This window comes from Dendrobium catenatum, unplaced genomic scaffold (assembly GCF_001605985.2).
Source record: "Dendrobium catenatum unplaced genomic scaffold, ASM160598v2 fragScaff_scaffold_45, whole genome shotgun sequence".
NCBI classification, from domain to species: domain Eukaryota; kingdom Viridiplantae; phylum Streptophyta; class Magnoliopsida; order Asparagales; family Orchidaceae; genus Dendrobium; species Dendrobium catenatum.
The window spans coordinates 84,789-104,299 of record NW_021318507.1 but is presented as its reverse complement, the minus strand read 5'-3'; the positions used below and the strand labels follow the sequence as shown (position 1 = coordinate 104,299).

The 19,511-nt window shown below is 35.2% G+C and overlaps 1 protein-coding gene and 1 long non-coding RNA gene across 8 annotated transcripts in view; one reads left to right on the top strand and one right to left on the bottom strand.

Annotated features, from left to right (window-relative positions):
• LOC110092551 (phototropin-2) overlaps positions 1-9,460 on the top strand; it is a 40,373-nt gene extending 30,913 nt beyond the window's left edge. For 2 of the 6 annotated variants that reach the window (XM_028693932.1, XM_028693930.1), the window contains exons 21-25: positions 4,296-4,347; positions 7,387-7,499; positions 8,147-8,282; positions 8,787-8,904; positions 9,093-9,460. In XM_028693932.1, coding sequence (XP_028549765.1) covers positions 4,296-4,347; positions 7,387-7,499; positions 8,147-8,282; positions 8,787-8,903 — 418 coding nt within the window. In that variant the 3' untranslated portion in view covers position 8,904; positions 9,093-9,460. Of the gene's footprint in view, positions 1-4,295; positions 4,348-7,386; positions 7,500-8,141; positions 8,283-8,786; positions 8,920-9,092 lie in introns of those variants that run through there. The other 4 variants (XM_028693931.1, XM_020817143.2, XR_003700413.1 and 1 more) reach the window with 4 other exon arrangements.
• The window catches only part of LOC114579437, a 37,249-nt gene extending 19,484 nt beyond the window's left edge, over positions 1-17,765 (bottom strand). The window contains exons 1-2 of one of the 2 annotated variants that reach the window (XR_003700415.1): positions 17,602-17,765; positions 17,072-17,447 (exon numbers count right to left, since the gene is read on the bottom strand). This is a non-coding gene — a long non-coding RNA (uncharacterized LOC114579437). The remainder of the gene's footprint in view (positions 1-17,071; positions 17,448-17,601) is intronic. The other variant, XR_003700414.1, reaches the window with a different exon arrangement.
• Between the last annotated feature and the right edge of the window lie 1,746 nt (positions 17,766-19,511).

The window sequence follows — 19,511 nt, the reverse complement described above, 5'->3', positions numbered from 1 at the left end:
TTAATGTTTTTTTTCGATTTAATGATTTTCCACATGCCAGGATTTGATATTTGATTCCATTAGCCCCTAACTTGGAACAACTTTGTTGAGCAAACTGTTGAAAAGAAAACAAATAATAAGGCACAACAATTTTGCATGTTGCATGTTACTCAACAACTGGCAGCAAAGTGCACCTATAATTAGAATTATCAATTGCAATAATAAATGCTGAACATTAAACTAGAGTACAATTCGCCTGAAGATTGTTTCAACTAGTTTATCAAGTTGTTAAAGAAGGGGAGTCCAACTGATAATTGTGTACCAACCAACTTCTATATGACTGAAAAATTAGCTTTAAAATTAGATCTAAAAGGCAGAAGATAGTGATGGGGACATCGACAGGATATTCCAGCACGTTTATCAGAGACGACACCGGCGATCGATAGCCATGATGGAGAGCCTTTACTATTGATGATTATTTGTATTTGCATTTTATGTATTATGCATTTATTTTCAGTCTTTCCATTTTTGCCCTTAGGGGTATTTAATTGCTTTTGTAGCCCAAGGGGCATGTTAGACTTTTGTACTAGTTGTCATATACAGCCTATATATATGGCTCTTGTATCTTGTATGAGGATTGATTATGATGGAATGAAATTTCTTGCTCTTTTGTTCTCTTTGTGAGTTCAATTTCTTTGAGATCTCTTAGTGAGTTCTTTGTGATCTCTTTGTGAGTTCACGTGGAGGAATCATTGAAGACTTGCAACCCTTAGTCTCTTGCCTCTCTGCTATAGAAGATCACAAGTAAAACACAGGAACTTGAAGAAACCAGAGCCCACCCTGTTGTCGCCGCCCCTAGAGCCTACCCCCCCCATGAATGGGCAATTTACTTTCTTGCCTAATTAGTCCCCTCCCTCAATTAAATTAGGTTTTGAAATTCAATTTACTCCCTCCAAAACCACTTAAATCTAAAATTAATTTCAGATTTAGAAAAACTCCCTAAACAATTCTCTAACCTAGCCGCCCCTCTCATCCCAAGCCACAACACCGGCCGACCCCCTTCCCCCCCTTGGAGTTTCTTGTGGTGACCGCTCATCTTCAAGTCCATGTTGTATGGAGGATCCCACCGTTGATCACGGACTCTTCTATGACATCCACGGAGCCATCCACGTCCTTCGATCTCCTTTCTTCGACGTTGGATTTGGCTTGACGACACCGTCGAGGAGTACTTGAATCGGATCCTTCCAACCCTAGTGGACGCCGTCGACGATCAATTTTCAGACTACACTTGGATCATCAAAGGTCATCCTCCCGTGCCACCTCCACCTCTGAGTTCCTTCTCAACAACGACGTTCCTTGGCTCCTCCCTCCTCGTGGCGACTTCATTTCTAGCGTGGACGCTCTTCCGCCGCTCAACCTAGATTCGTAGGAAAGAGAGAAAGGCCTCAAGGTGAACAACTCGTTATTAATAGTTGGATTCAAGTTATAAGCTTTTAACGTTACTTTCTCCTTTGTATTGATTAAATCGTTTGGTTAATTTCCTTGTAATTCTTTGCCTAAGCGAGTGGAACACAAAGATTTCTCGTAACCAACTTTGAATGGATGCATGATTTTATAACGGTTAAGCTAATAGTAAATTTTCTTTCATAATTTTGTGTAACTCAAGCTTGCATCACATCAGATAGATTGTTTTAACGATGGAAGTATATAATATCATAAAGACGAAATCATTGAGAATAAATGCAAACATTGTAGATCACCTTCATATAAATCACTAACTAGAACATAATATAAATGGAAAGAGGTTCCATTTAATAGGTTGTATTACTTACCCCTTTATCTCATAGTTAAGCAGATTGTATGCATTTATAATCTCAATTGAGCATATGAGATATAAGACTATAAAAGAAGGCAACAAAAATATTTCTTATGTCATCCATCAAATTTGAAACATAAAAGCACTCTAATCACGCATATTTAGAGTTCGCTTAAGATCTAGAAAATGATAAACTTAGTTAATGTGATGATGGTTTTACTTCATATAACAAATCTGCTACATAATACTCATATTTTTCAATCAGCTACAACTTACAATATCCCCTCGATGATTATTTCTAACTACAAACTTTAATACATGAACTGCAGATTTTAGGATAATGTGTGCCCATATCTGACATCTCACAAAATTAGAATTTCAACTGAAACCAACACTCATGTGAACAATTAGTGAATTTTCAACTTATGATATGCTATCGAGTATTGCAAGGAAACTAACCTAAGCATAATGCATGGAGTAATCGAAGGCATTTAGATTGTTTAAGCCAATTTCATGAACAATTTATACAGCTAGATTTACCTGAGGACATCCAGCAAAACCCACTATTTTGATGGAAAAGTGATTGATTGTTTGTCCTAACAGCATCGTAGAGTGAACATAAGGAGAGATGCTAATTGGGAGAGCAGATGATTATTGGGCCACCATATGGGAAAGCAAACATATGGATGCCTTTGCCTTGATGTAGGAGAGATTAATCAAAGGTTTTCTGTAGTGATAATATTGTATGTGTTGTCTTATGATGATTTTTTTTTTGGAGAGAACGCCTTAAAAGTGGCAAGGGTACGTTTGATTTTATATTATTGATGGCGCGCTCCATGAGTGTAATGTACAAATGCATTTAATTTGAATGATTAGCCTTTTTTAATTAAAATATTAGTGTTCTTCTTTTAGCATTTCTTTACAGTTGCAACTCCTCCATGCATCTCATTGAAGCAAGCAAATGGGACCATTGTTGCATGTAGTAAACTATGAGTTCTGATGGTGGTAAAAGCGGCAAACGACCTTAGGTGGCTACCTACTCAATGGAGAAGTTTATGTGATTAATAAAAAGAGCTTGAGCTGTTCAAATATGAGAGACCACAAACAGACATCTCTCCATAGTTTTTCTTAGTTTTTTAATGTCAAAAAGACCATGATGTATGCTCAAACATATATCATAGTGGAGCACAACATGATTTATGCTATAGGAAAAGCTATGAGGCTCACCTGACAGATGTCAAAGAGGGTGAGACATGATTTATGTCATGGAGGTTCGAGAGAGAAAATTTGAGGTGGTCATAGTTGTTGTCGCCGTCTACGTAGCTTATGTCATGCAAAAGCAAATAGTTGTGCTAAGGTTTGTGGAACAATAGGAGGGCTTTTGTGAGTAGAGCTATTAGTTACCAAGAAAGAAAACGAGCAAGTGATAGGTGTGGCACTTCAATGGAGTTGGGAGTAGAGAAGTATAGATTATGTGCACATAGAGAATAGTAGTGTGAGGAAGAGAATACAAAAAGCATGTGGTCTTCACTAAGTGTGGGAGAAGATATCAATGGCTTCAACGTGGATAAGATCTAGAGCAAAATGATCAAGGATGTGGTGTGGGTCCTTGTTTCGTATGTGCAAGGGAGAGAAAGAATGAGAGAGATAAGGGGACTTAAGTGTGGCATCTAAGAGAGAGATGATGAATAAGCAATGAAGGCTGGAGAGATCTACGTGAGAGAGATTACACGAGGGAGTGGGTCACTGTGACTTATAGAAAGCAAGAGCAAGAGGGAGAGGCGGCTGGGGTCACAATGCTAGAGAGAAGAATCAAGGGTGAGAGTGAGGCTGCATGCTTGGTGAGGGTTCGCGCATGATTTAGAAGAGATCGTGCAGGATGATTTCAGTGCAGGAGTGAACTAGGCAAATGTGGCTACGACTGTGATAGCAGATAAGATGAGTGGATGGAGCATGAATAACATAAGGGGATGTGGAATGTAAAATAGTGTCTTACTAAGCATACTTCATTTTTCTTTCTCATTATTTTTGGTTATCTTAATCATGAATAAATTTTGAAACTATTAATAGAAATTTTACTAAATATATTAATTACAATGCTAATCAAATTCACTAGGACCAAATTAATATTAAGTAGATTTTTTATTCATTGAGATTTCATACTTCATTTGTAGGAGGAAGCCATCATAAAGTCAGAACGTTCATAATCAACAAAAGAGGATAAGTGTCTTATATTGAGAAGTTTGCAAATTCTTAGTATAATTTGCATAATTTAGGGGATTTAAAACCTGCATGAAGAAATGGAATCCTATTTCATCACATAGTTCTATGCCTTCCAAGGCCAAATGACTTTGTTTTACCATTTGATGAAAATTACTGAGGTTTTTTAGTTGCGGCTAGAATTAGATATTTAACCATCTTAATGAAAATTAGATTCAACTTTATTATGAATGTTGACAAGTTGGAGTGATGTTTTTAACCTCACATCTCTGTCTTTCAGGAAATCATCACAGGTGCAGCCCATAGCAGCGCCATTGACTGGTGGGCTCTTGGTATGGAAATCATCATTTTGTCTCCATCTCTAATTTAAACTAAAATAATCACTAATTCTGACAAGAAATAAGAACCAATAATTCATTTTGTGCATAATCATTGTAATGTAACGGGATAAGTTAGAAGCATAAAGAAAAATAATCTCCTTTTTAGTTTTGCAATCAGCCAGAACATCTCTTTATTTGCATGGGTTGTTAAATATCCATTTCATCTCAGATCTATACAACATTTCAATTTGGTAAGCAACATAAGTCCAGAAAAAGAAAACCAGCTGATCAACTCTCATTCAAAATATGTGAAAGTGACGCTGCGAGTTTCTCAGGAAGACACTGGTAGCTGATTCCCTTATCAAGTCATCCATCACTAGAGCACTTTGAAACTAAATAAAACATCTATGGTAAATGAGGCATTATAGCCTCCTACAATTTTGCTTACTATCATAATTGTACCTGACTTAAACCCTCCACTATTTATTTGCTTTTGCCATTAGACTGTATTTTTGGTTTCAGTTCGACAGCTTAAATTTATATCCATTATTAAATCTCATCTCATGACTCCGCCTATCAATCAAGGATTTGGATGACAAAAATATTCATAGTAGTTTTTATGAAAAATAACATTTTATTGCACAATTAGTAAACCCCAATTAGTCAACTAGCTTTTCAAATTATATCATTATCTCTCCCCTTGCATGCACTTTGTTCAGCAATAACTGGCTATGACTAGCAACAGCAACATATGTGTGAAGGGTAGCAGATCACCAGCCACCTCATTGCACACTCAAGACTACTCTAAATTTGTGATGAGAGAGAGAGAGAGATGATGGTCTCCATAGACCGGCCACTTCTTCACATCACAAGACCCAATTAGAGGCACGAGAGAGTGGCAAAAGAGAAATAGAGAAAGGATGGTAAGATTATCAATGGAAATTATAATAGAACCAAAAAAATGGATTTATAATCATTAAGATTAAAAATGGAATGCCTATAAAATAATAATTGGGTCAAACTCTAACAATAAGCATAACTGTAACATGAAACTGCAAAACACAAACAGCAAGACAGTACATGGATAAATAAAAAATTTTGATGGTAAATACCAAACATTTTGAATACATATGATGGTACTATAAATTAATCAATTTTATGAGTAGCTACCAACATGACAGCTGAACAATAAGGAGTTAAATCAAATAACACAAAATGTACCACTGATGCAATCCCTTATGCTGGCTTGCATTCTACAACTTAAAGTTTAAAGGATGCTAATTTTTTCCTGGCAAAATTCCAATTAAATTTGCCCAAATAACAGCTTATTGATGATCATTTAGCTCTACACAGTGTAGGAAAGTACGTACATTTCTTTGTCCACTTCATATTGTCACCGTTATAGGCTCTGAAAATTCCCGCCCCACCCTCTCCGCACCACTTAATATCGACAAGGAGCTTAAATGGATGATGTTCTAGGGTAAACTTTCAGAAGACATATTAGATTTGAGATAAGACAATACTAAGAGATTTCGCCCTTATTTTGCGATAATTTTATGATCGAGTTCCAGGTTTCCCATAAACGTCAACCCCTATGGTTAATTACCATTCTAGTGATGAGCGAAATTTTGATTAAGGCTAATCGTTAGATAGGCACCAAGTTCCCAGCTCATAGTAGCAACAATTTGGATTTATATTCGGATTCTTAAGGTTTGAAATTAACCACCATATACTTGAAGCGGATGGTGGGAGAATGATGACAAGTCCGATGAGATTTCATGATTCCGTCGTAAGGTTGTTGTGATCCCTTGTCCATTTTGTCAGAGGAGGTTGTCCACCTAACATGACTGAAGGATTCATGTTGACAATCATGAGTTGCTTCGTTTAGGAGAAACTTGTAGATCTGGAATGAATGTTTGTCTAAGAGGACAAATATTAATCGACCTTAGCTAACAAAGAGCTTTGTGTCTTACCAAGTGTAATTATAATTCATTACTAAAGAGTTTTGAGCCATTGGATAACAAGCAGTCTCTACTCGTGATCGTAATTTAATGTTACTATTTCACTGCAAAACCACCTGTCAGAGGGCCCCATTCATAGTTGTTAATTTGTAGTGTCATTTGTGACAAAACTACTAGTTAGAGGACACGTGTCATGTCTTTGCTGGCGAGAGAATGTTTGAAAATGAATATTAGCGATATGCTCGACTAGACATTCACTTTATGAAATAAAGTTATTCTATAATTCATCTCCACTAAAGAATTGTGGCAAAGGGATGGATTATCCTTTAAGTCTTAGGTGATTAATTTCACGTTAAATATTTAAACTTTTAGTAGATATTGATTGTTTTAATTTCATCAAGATTTAAGCCGCAAATGAGTAATTTTAGAGTTATAGGACATTTTAAAAATGAAAAAAGGATCAAAATGATCTCTTGACTATTTTTGAAGGACCAAAATGGTCCCAAATTAATTAAAGGAATATTTTGGCCCCTCAAGTCCATAAAAAGGAACAAAAATTTGGGTGTCGTCACCTCGCACATGCAAATTCTTGATTTTTGTCGATAAAAAACCAGTCTAATATGGTCGTCAATCATAATTATTTCAGCACTTCTGAACGCAACGAAATTGATTGTTTTGAAAACGAACGCCATTTGAGTGATTTCAACTTTTCGTCAACACGACTCGAACTAATTTTGTGTGATGTCACATAGTTTATTTGTCACTTCGCTGTCCTTGATTGGGTAGATCTCGGAACAGCTATCAACATCAACAACCATGTATTTATGAAAAACTACAATTGGATTTTCCCGCATACGAGCATTCTTTTTTCACAAATCTATCTTTCGAAACCAAATAATTATTGAACATCATATTCTCATAAAAATAAATAAATAAATAAAAGCATTAGGCATCTGCAATCAAAGCAGGCTTCCTTTGCCTAAACTTGCTGTGTGGATAAAAAAGGCATTCCTCTGAAACTGATGTAGCTATCTTAGTATACAGTCAGTCAAAGTATCTTCTAAACTGTTCTTTCGTTTTGAACGTGCAGGAATATTGCTCTATGAGATGCTGTATGGCCGGACACCATTTAGAGGAAAAAATAGACAAAGGACATTTGCCAACATTTTGTACAAAGATCTTACCTTTCCAAGCAGCATACCGGTGAGATTTTATGTCTAGTACAAATTTAATAAGCATTAATCCAAATGTTGCATCTCAAATCTTCTATTCACATCCATATTAAGCTTTACTAGTTTATTTACAATAGATCAACAGATTTTTAATTTTATTGGAAAAGGGCCAAATTGAAGACGCTTTTGATACTAACTTAATATAAGTCGACCACGTTAGCATAATGAACACTACCTAACCATGATGGAGCTCAATTACACAAAAGTCCTGTGATTCTAAATGCTTCTGAAGCACTACCTAGTGCTCTAAGTCATGAATCAAAGCACGGCTAGTTAACCAAGAATAAGCTTCATACCAACTTTAGATGATGCGATAGCCTCAGATTTTTAGTACCACATTAGATCACTTTATACTGTTCATGTAAGTTCTGCAGCTCCGAAAGCAAAAGGATAGGTACACATTACTCAAAAAATTGCACTCTGGTCTCGATTATTTTAATGAAGCCCGTGCAGTGTTTACACTTATAAAGCACAAGAAAAGAATTCTTTGCAAGTTCTTAAGACTTCAACTAATGAATAGCTAAATTTAAAATGAAGGCTGCATTAAACTAATCCAACATTTATGAAAATTTCATAGATACCTAATGAATTCAAAGCATGAAACTTTTGGCAGGTTAGCCTTGCAGCAAGGCAGTTGATAAATGGATTGCTGCACAGAGACCCTACCTATCGTTTGGGATCTAACATTGGTGCCAACGAAATCAAGCAGCATTCCTTCTTCCGTGAGATCAACTGGCCACTCATTCGTTGCATGGTAATTTCATTTTCATACACATAAAGGTAGAATTTCAAGCGAAGTGAAAGAAGACAACACATAAACTAAGTACTCCAAGATAAGTCAAATTATGGCATTGTAAATCTCAATTTGAGCAGGGAGGTTTACTTTGTAGTTATCAGATCTACAAGATAATTCTCAATGGTAACTGTGTCTCTGTTTGCTCATATGTTGCATTATTATATTATTAACATAAAATGCCACTGATATAAAGATAAGAAAGATTATTCAGTACGTAAAATGTCCTGGATTAATGCCAGATTTTCTTAACATATATGTGAACTCATATAAATATCACCTTGATGGAAAAATATTTCAAAGTGAAACTTAAAAAGGTTCAAGTTCCTGCCAGTTAAGATAAACTATGTTTAGGATATAAATCTGAAATTTTGATAAGATTAAAAATAATGATTAAGAAAGTCAAAAGATGATTCGTCAACAAATGCTATGAGGAAATCTGAAAATTATGAATTTTTTTTTCAGCGTATTCCAGAGTTAGATGTTCCTCTTCAACTAACCAGCAAGGAAACAAATTCCTATGCAAAGGATGCAAAATTTGATAACGAGGATGTGCTGATCCAGAGTAGAGAAATTTTATGAGGTAACAAACAATCAGGTATTCAGGTCAACTAACCTTTTCTGGTCAACTAACCGTTATCAATCATTTCCTCATCCTAGATACTTCTAAAAATTAAACAACAGAGAATTGTGCTACGAATTTGAATTTAGTGGGACAAAGTTTGGGCTAACCACACAGACAAATAGCTGAATTTTAGCTTTATGTTTCAGGTTGCTGATCAGCAAAAGATAAAACAATATGTGCTTACCTTTCCTCTGAATGTTTCTAAGAATAAGGCTCTGTTTTTTGAGGCAGAGAACACAAGAAATACCTCTTTGGCGAGCAAATGGCTTACAAAGCCAAAAGAACAGGCAATGCCTAAGGTCTCTTAATTATCTATCTACATGAAATGTTGTGAAAATGGTGAACAAGCATTTTGAGAATTGTAATATTTTTTCAACCATCGCCAAGATCAACAGCCAGTTCTGAGGAAAAATCATTCATAATCAATGAATTTCAGTGTTATTTTGTATATTATCGACTGTGAGAGATCACTAAGAAAATGACAAATTGATAATAAAGAAATAATAATTACATAGATAGAGAAGTACAGGAGTTATAATAAGAGGATAAACAAAGTTGGCATTAATTGATTCTTTTTTGTGATTGTTTAGAAGCTGGTTGTATTCACCAAAAAGAAAAGCTTGCCGAACTAGATTTGTTTGATAACATTGTTTTGTCATACAAGCAAGTCCTTTTTTTTTCTTTATTTTATTTTTATTTTTATCATACAATAAATTGTAATTAGGTTGCCTCTATTATATCGATTTAAATTTTGCGAGATAAAGAAGTCATTGATAGCTAAGTTAAGTATGACATAACTAAAATGGTATGATAGATGCAAGGCAAAATTAGGAATAGATTGAAAATAATTATATAAAAGGGATTATATGCTTAGTATTATTGAAAATAAGTGGTGAACTGGTGATATTATACATAAGCGGTTTGGGCATGCATAACAATGGATTCAAAACACACGAATAAGTAGATAAATTTAATATTGAGGGATTAGAAAGAAAAAAAAAAGGTAGATTGAAGTCACATGATTGATTAGAAATTGTAAAAAAAATTGCACAAAAAAAAAAACTTAACATTAAATGTAACACTTTATGGAATGGATGGTGAATGAAGACTCAGAAATCTGACCCATATAAAATAAGTGATGATGATGAGGAGGAGGAGGAGGAGGCAAACTAATAATGAAGTCTAAGACACCAGATTGAAACCTCATAAAGCATCATACCTAAAAGGAATAGCCCATATATATTCCCAACATATTATTCTCTCATGTCAAAAGCAAAGATGTAGAGGAAAGCAGACGTTAAAACTACAGGAACAATATTTAATCATACTTGCAAAAAGGAGAGTGAAATGATGTGTAGAAAAGAGGATAATAGCAACAACAGTTTGAGACTTTTTGTATTCATTCGAGGATTGTTTATACAAACAGCTACGTAGGCTACATTTAAAATATACACAATTATAAGAAAAGAAGTAAATACAATCCATTCTCACAAAATCTAAGACAGGCCGGCTGATGGAATAGTGTTCCTAAACCTTCTTTTGCTAAATTCCGTCCTCCTGAATACATGGACTGTAGCTCCTAAAACTTGGCAATCGGTGAGATGGAGGATGTCATATATTGTTTAAGCAAGAGGCCCGCCTTTTTATTTCCTTCTGAAATTTTAGGGCCTTTCAGCACTTCCCCTCAAACTAGTTGATAGAGAGTTAGCATTTCTAGTTTTGTCAGAATAGGTTTGCAAAGCCTTTGATTGTACAGCTAACCGGCAACTTATTGGAACATGAGTGCAAATCATCAATCATATGTTCAGTCTCTTTTATGAAGTGTCTATCTACATCTACGTGTTTGGTTCAATCATGTTAAGCTAGATTAAGAGCAATGTTACTAGTAATGTGTTATCACAGTATAGTCTTATATATCCTAAGCAATGTGTACTGAGAATGTTCAACAAAATTTTATATAGAAATAAGTTGATCAAGATCATTCTTAAAAGAGGTAGGAAGGTTGCCTGACATGAGTTCCAATATTTGACTGTCAAGAGAATTTTGATGGGCTCTCTCCTTCTTTTATATATCTGAATTGGTCCAGTAACTATAGAATTAATCTTAGTGAGATCAAGGTATTGATTTTCCTATATAATAATAGTGGAACAGTTAGGGGAATTTGTTAGAGTTATCTTCAATGTAATTGTTCTCCCCTTGAAGATAAGTCTAATTATGGAAAAAAAAAATTGTTAAATGTGACATCTTTTAATATGAAAATTTCTTTGGTTGTTGGATGGTAACATTTATACCACTTTTGATTTGTGTCAATGGTCTAGGTTAGGGGCGTCAATATTTGACACGACACGAAAACCCGACCCGGAAATTTCGGGTTTGACCCAACCCGATTTCAAAACGGGTCGGGTTCGGGTTGCCTGGTCAACCCGCAAACCCGTTTAAATCAATTGCCTGCGAACTTGCCCCAGTTGCCCGCGCGAACCCGCGCCCTGCTCGAGCATTTGCTCGCTCGCGCCCCCCCGCGCGCACCCGGGCGTTCCGAGTCGAGTCGGGTCCAAGTCCTCATTTCCGACCCGTTTACATACCCGGGTCGGGTTAGGGTTGACCCATTTGAACCCGGGTCAGTTCCAGGTTAACCTCGAACCAGATCCGTGACCCGAAATTGACACCCCTAATCTAAGTAGAGACATTTAAGTACTCTAGAGTCCAATTCATTGTTATTTATGAATGTGTACATAAGACATTCAAATATCTTAGGAGGAATTTTTATGAAGATATTACTCTTAGAAAAAAATTCATTGAGATAGTTTGAGATCAATCACTCTAGAAGTTATCCTATTAATTAAAAATGTTGCGGTTAGGATGGCTTCTTCCAATCCTTTGAGAACCTGATTTCGGAAGAGGAATCTTAGCAAATCCAAAAAGATGTCTATTTTTCTTTCAGTAGCCTCATATTGTTGTGGGGTTATGGGATATGAGGATTGATGAATAAAGGCTTCTTTGTTGAAGAGAGAGGATAAAGTTTGGTTAAAATAATCTCAAACATTATCAATCCTGAATTTTTTAATATTGATTCCTAATTGATCATTGAAATTAAACTTTTGTTTGGTAATAAAAACTCATGTTATTTGAGTATAATGATCGATAAATGTTATAAATCCTTTTAGCTCTAAAGATATTTAGAATTTTCATAGGCATCCAAATATCAAAGTGGATAAAAATGAGAGTAGATGAACGAGATTCATTTAAAGGAAAATACACTTTATCATATTTAGCACTTTCACAAGTTTCACATTGAAATACTTTAATGTCAACATTTTTAAATAAGAAGGGAACATGCATTTGAGAATTTTAAAAGGAAAATACCCTAATCTATAGTGATAATCCCAATGGTATTTTTTAAGAAAAAGATGAATGATTGTTACAATCATTGTTATCTTCAAGTATATATAGCCCGTCCATTTTTTCCATCTTGCCCAGCCTTTTTTCCGATAGTTAGGTTCTAAAATTACAATGATCATTAAGAAACGTCACCTTACAATTTTAACCTCGGGTTGCTTTATGAATAGATAACAAACTCAAAGCAAGACAAGTAACATGTAAAATATTGTTGGAAGTGAAGGTAAAAAATGAGAATATTCCCTTGTCCTACAACAGCAGCTAAGGAGCCATTAGCTACTTTGATTTTTCTATTTCTATAGTAGGGTTGATATGAAAGATATTGCCAAAGTTTGTCATGTGGTCAATGGAATCTGATCAATTAACCAAGTATTGTGGAAACTATTCAAGTCATTAAAAGTATAAGAATTGGAATTTCAAAATTTTGAGCTGAATGATAACCCAAATGGTTTTTCTTAGGAGTTTAGATGGCTTTTTAGCCGGTCAATTTCTCTTGAATTGAGTCCCCAATCTCTGTGAATTAAGCATGCTCTTTTGGTTGACTTTCTAAATATCCACCTTGACCTTGAGGTGCCTCATCGACTTTCCAACATATTGCTTTGGTATACCCCTTCTTACAAAAGTTGCACCATAAGTTATCTTTCTGGTGGATTATTATCCTTAATTTTTGGGGTTTCAATAGTGCTTAATCCAGTAATACTTGCATTCGTGAATGGGTTAAAATTTATGGAATCAAAATTTGATATTGAATGCAAAAAGCGTCCTTGTATTGATGATTTTTTTCTCCACTGTCAAAATATTTTTAGATTTTTTTCTAGTGGTATGATCCTCCAAACTCTTTATTGGTGTTGCTAATTCAACCCCTTTTTCTAGTGAATTTACCGCATCAAGCGCCATGTCGTTGGCACCATAGCTAGTTACAAAGCTCGCTTAGTGGCTCAAGGTTTCAAAAATAAATATGGAATTGATTATCAAGAAACTTTTAGCCCAACAGTCAAATTTACCACAGTTAGCACCTTCATCATTGTGGCATTACATTTTGACTGGCCCATACTTCAATTGGATGTTATTAATACCTTCTTACATGGCACTCTCAATTTACATGTCTCAACCCCAAGGCTTCCAAGATACCCAAACTCCTCAACATGTTTGTAAACTACGTAAGGCCATATATGGTCTTAAACAACCCCTCGGCAATGGTTTTCCACCTTATCCACATATCTCCAACACAAAGGCTTTCACACTAGCTTTGTTAACCCATCTTTCTTCAATTTTTATCAACATCAAATCTGAGTCTACCTACTTATCTAGGTTGATGATTTTCTAATCATTGGAAGTAATTCAAGTTACATTTCCACCCTCTTAAATGAACTGCAACAACAATTCCATATTCGCAATCTCGATGTTCTATCACGGTTCCTTGGCATCGATTTTCATCGAACACCTGATGGCTACCACTTATCTGAGCTAAGTTACATTAAAGACTTATTGTCTACAACTGTTATGTCTTCTTGCAAGCCGCTTGCCACTCCATTACCTTCCAAGTGGCCGACAGATCATATGCTTCAGGTTCCCTACAGTCAACCAGGATTTTTTCAGCAACTTGAAAGTTCTCTTCAATATCTTACAAACACTAGGCTGGATATAGCCTTCGCCATCAACAAGATCTATCAACACATGTATAAACCACTACTTTGCCACTTCCAACTCCTTGAGAGAATAATTCGATATATTAAAGGAACAATGAAGCTAGGACTTCATCTTCCCAAAACCACTCTTACACTCTCAGCATATGCAGATTCGGATTGGGCTGGTAACACTACATGTCGCAAATCTACATTTAATTTTTGTATATTTCTTGGTATCGCCCTCATTTCATGATCCGTCAAGAAACAATCCACCGTAGCTCGTTCCTCCACCGAAGCTGAGTATCGATCCCTTGTTGTTGTTGCCGTGGAAATAATCTGGCTTCATCGTCTTTGTCAAGACTTCTCTATATCGCTTCAATCTACACAACTTTTCTGTGACAATATTGTAACACCCCACGGTACCCCTAAATAGTACCATTGAGTGTAACATGCATCACATAAACATTTATCCTTTCAGAACATTTAATACAACTTTTATTTTTAGATGTTCATATAAAACATTCAACCATAAGTCCATTTATACATCAACTGAAGCATCTTCCAAATTAAAAATTCAATAAACACATTTACAGAGCCACTAAGGAAGTCCAAACAAACTCAAAGTAGTACAACATGTAAACTGCTTACTAACCTCAAAAGTAGATTTCAAACATAGAATTTAAATACTTGCAGATTAGTCTTCTTCCACCTTTTCCTTTTCCTATCCTTTAACAACAGCCAGTAATAAACTACTGGTGAGTTATGAGACTCCATAAGTTAATGCAATTTGAAATAACATTTAAATTGCATAATTATAAAATTCAAAATATTGAAAACATAAATAAAAGGTATAACACTTAAGCAAGCTTCATAAATTCTCATTTGATATTATCCAAAAATTATTCTTATATTCATACTGAATATCAATTTTACTCATTAAAATATTTGGCTACTCATTCATACACATTCAATGGAGCCCAGGTAAACCTGGCATTATCGTCATTGAATTACATATAGGTCCCTTTTGCCTCTTTAGGGTCCCTTTTGCCCCACCTGCTTTGCAGGTTTCATTTCTATTGATATATGGGGACCCTTTTGCCCCACCTACATTGGTAAGTTATACATAAATCTTTAGTCAAACTTTACTTTTAAATTGATATTCAGTACACCTTCCATATTCATTATCCATACTAGACTTGCTGCAAGCTTTCATATTCATTTATTGTATAACATGAATATACACATAATAAGTAAAGAAAATGATCTCTTTTCAAAACATTATCATTAAGGAAAATATTTAAATGAACATAATATACCTTGATTTAAACTCACATAATTAATTTATATGAGTGTCAATCATACATGAAAACTTGTAAGTATATTCTTTTCTAGGCCTGTCACAAAAGGTTGATCAAACATGCATAATATCAAATCATCTACTTTCATGACTACTTTCTTAAAAATAATTGTATCACATACATCCTTGCCCAGTCGTCTCTTCCAATTCTCTACTTCGCACCCTTCTACGATTGTATGTCACCTCAAAACATTCTCTTTGCATAAGACCAATAAAACATGTTCTCTGCTCTCGAAACTTCTTTCTTATTCTTCTTTCCTCAATTTCTCTTCTTCTTTCTTTTGCTTATCCCCTCCCCTGCTTATTGCCTCATCGTATATATTTGTTGATTTCTTTTACTGCCACCAAATCCTTTCAGACGAACTCCTCCCTTGCACTATATGGGAAATTTCTCTTCTAAATAATCCTGAATTTCTCCAGCCGAATTCTTCCTGTGAAGAATTCCTACTGCATAACACTATTCCAATCCCGCATGCACTGCACTATGCCGCCTAGAGAAATCCCTTCGTGTTGAATTCCCATCGGGTCGACGACCTCTACAGTCCCGCAGGAACTGTGTCGTAGTTATTTACTGGAATCTGCACTCAATTCCTTCGGTTAATCACGTAATTCCCTCAAACGATGCTTCCCAACATTTTCTTTCCTGATAATAAATGGTCCCACTCACATAACTGTCATGCTTTATTGCCTATAGCAGGTATCTCTTCGGAATTATCTCGGAATTATCTTCAGAATAAAGAGAATGCTTAAATTACCTAATGTTAACGTGAAGGGGTGAAGCCAAGGGATGTTTACCTTGCTTTGCTTGATTTCATTTAATATAACCTTAATATTTAGTATTAAAGTTATTATTTAACTAATGGTAATTAAATGTTAATACTAATTTCACATTAATTTAACCTTAAACTTAAAAATAAGTTTTCATATATAATTAATTCATTTCAATTTTTCATTCCTGATCATTTTGGGTATTACAAATATCACCTTGAGGGGGGATGATAATGATAACACACACACATATTAAACCAAACAATAGAATAATTTTCTACTGTACCACTTTCTATTGTTTGTTCACCATTGTCCACTATGTCAGTCAGTACCACTTTATGTAACAATTGGTAACTTAGTCTTTATATACTTTGCTATGACTCCATATAATCCAAATATCCAATGTATACACTGTTTACAGCAAGTAACACAATCAGCTTTTCCTCATTCTCTGTTTTCTCTGTTTTGCCACTAAATGAATACTTCTGTATTCGTATGCTTCTACATAGTAAGGAAAGCATTGATGTTCCAATTGGAACAGCTAAGTGAGAAATAAAGAGAAACTGTTGGGGTTAGATTACAACATAGGCAATGGCAGATCAACCTATTCAACAGTAAATTATTACATTGGGATAGGAAGGAAAACACTGATGTTCTAATTGGAATGGCTAAGTGAGAAATAATAGACACTCCACTGCTATAATTAGATACCATTATAAGCAATGGAAGACCTTGATTCCACTATGGGACAATCAAGGTGACCAGTGAGCATTTTACTGTACATGATAGAGGTCATGAATGGATAGCTTGTTGCTACAAATCTCTTTAGCATGTATAGCAGTAGCCTTAATCTCCATGCCATTAATTGTTGGCATTCATCATCCTTGTAGGAAATTCAATCCCATTAAGATTCTATAGCGGGATAAGGCAATCATCAAAAAGTATAATTTATGCAAGTATCTTTTAAACCTCTAACCCTGTTATTTTTCAGCTTTATCGTCAACCTTTTTCCTTCCATACCATTTCACATAACTCTTCACACCTTGCATTGCCTTCTGCATCTTCTTCTATCAATACAAAACATCTTAATCTATTTTCAACCTCATATCCCCTACGATGCACTTTCCATAATATCTTTTTTTTTATGTCACCTTAAAAGATTCACCAAATATTCATATTAGCACCCACTTCACCTTTGCTTAACTTGTTTTTACCCGCCTTCTATGACTCTGATCAATAAAACCAACAAATCATTTTAAATGGTTACGCGTGCAAACTAGCACCCTAATCTCATTCTCCTTTCTCTATATCTCATGCTCATTTCGCAACAATCTTCTTCGTTGGATTTAAACCTAAAGAAAAAGAAGGAAGCTTTCAGGAACTTTAAACCATGTCAGAAATCCGTGTTGTTGAAACAACCGGAATTTCTAGAAGCGCAACTAAAATAAACCCTAAATAAATAAGCATGTAAACTATCCAAAAAAAAATGAAGAGGAGGAAAGCAACCTCCGTTTGAGAGCGATGCGAACTCGCGGCGATCAACAACCGACGCCATTCCTCCAGCTTCCTCCGCCTCATCGTCCAGACTTCTTTCGGCGCCTCCACCCAAAAGCAGAACCGGAGCACGCGCATATAGCTCGACCTTTCGGGCATCAGCAACTCCGCGCGGGTTTATTCCTAAAAATTGTTCCATCGTTCCAAAGCATTTTAAACGGCTTTTTAATTTTTCTTAAAATTTTGGGAATGAAGATCAAATCCTGCATTTTTTTTTTTATTACATTCAGATCAATTAAGACTTTTTTTGCCACTTTTTTACGGTTCTTCAGCCTTCTTATAATTATGAGGATTGTCTATCACTAACTGCACAACATTCTCTAGGCTAATATAATCATCAATTTCACTAAATAATGAATAAAATGTTATGACATCTTTAGTTATATATGGACTTTAGTCACTTTATGAAATAAATTCTTCGTGGAAAATCTACAATAAAATTTATCAAAATTCGACTCCTTCTATCTCTTCAATCCTCAGTCAAATGTATGCACCATACATCATTTCATGTTTTTCTAAAATATTCTACATATTTTTTGCACTACCATTACAATCTCATGATAGGGTAACTCGTAGCTTATGATATGATGGTAACTTGTAACCCGGTCTAAATAGTGGCTATGGCATCAATGGTCTTTTGTGCAAAAGATGACTTCAAAACATACATTAAATGGCATGCAACTATCATTAAATCATCTAGCTACGACTAAATCAGCATGTAGGCATCTTTAGATATCATTACAGTTTTCATTGATGGTTGAGATCCATGTTTTATTCGCAGTGAAAAAAAATTTATCAATCTCATATATCTTCCTCGTTCCCTTAGTAGTGCTTGTATAATGTGTATCTTAGCTATGAGATTTAGATAGTGAAGATGAGCTTCTCTCTTCTTTTGTTTCTTCTTCTTCTAATATAGTTACACTTTTTTCTGAATGTTATTGTGTCTGTTATTTCCTTCGGATTCTTTTGCATATGATACCAGATGTTATGTGGGACTTTTTACAGGCAACAATATTTCTTTTGATGATAGCTAGGTATTTTTTCATCCTATTAATCCCTCCAACCTTTTTAATAATCCCACAATAAAGACACATAAATTGTTATTTCCATCAGCTGCTTTGGACTCACTAAAATGATTCCAAGCAATATCTAATTTCTCTCGCAAGCCTTGAGCAAAAGATACAAATTGACTATGTGGAGGATCCATTCTAAATCACTAAAATAAAAAGAAAATGTCAATCAATTACAATACCTTTCAATTAAAAAGAGCAAACTCTATTAAAATAAAGGGAAAGAAGAAATTAGGAACTCAACCCCTTATTTAGACTAACATCAAATTAAGAATGAAGATTATTTTACCTTTAAAGTTAAATGAACAATTCACTTATCTTTCTTTTATAATTCAAATTAAGGATTAGGTGTTTCAACTATTTTATTTTCAATCAAATATAAAAAAAAAAATAAAAAAAATTATTTTACAACCAGTGAAACAAGTAACAACAATAATATTTTAGTATTTTTACATAACAAGGTTACAAGAATATATATCTAATGAATTTCATTCAATTCCATCTGTACTTGTTGGTAGGGCTGTTAATATTTGACACAACACGAAAATCCGACCCGGATCCGACCCGAAAAATCCGGGTTGGACCCGACCCGATTTCAAAACGGGTCGGGTTCGAGTTTCAGGATTTGACCCGTTTGAAAAACGGGTCGGGTTCGGGTTGACCTGAAGGGTTGCCGGGTCAACCCGAAAACCCATTTAATTTAAAAAATCCGGATTCCCGCCCGCGCGCCCGCGCTGCTTCCTCGCGTCCGCTGCGGTTGCCCCACGCCCTCGCGTCCGATGCGGCTGCCCC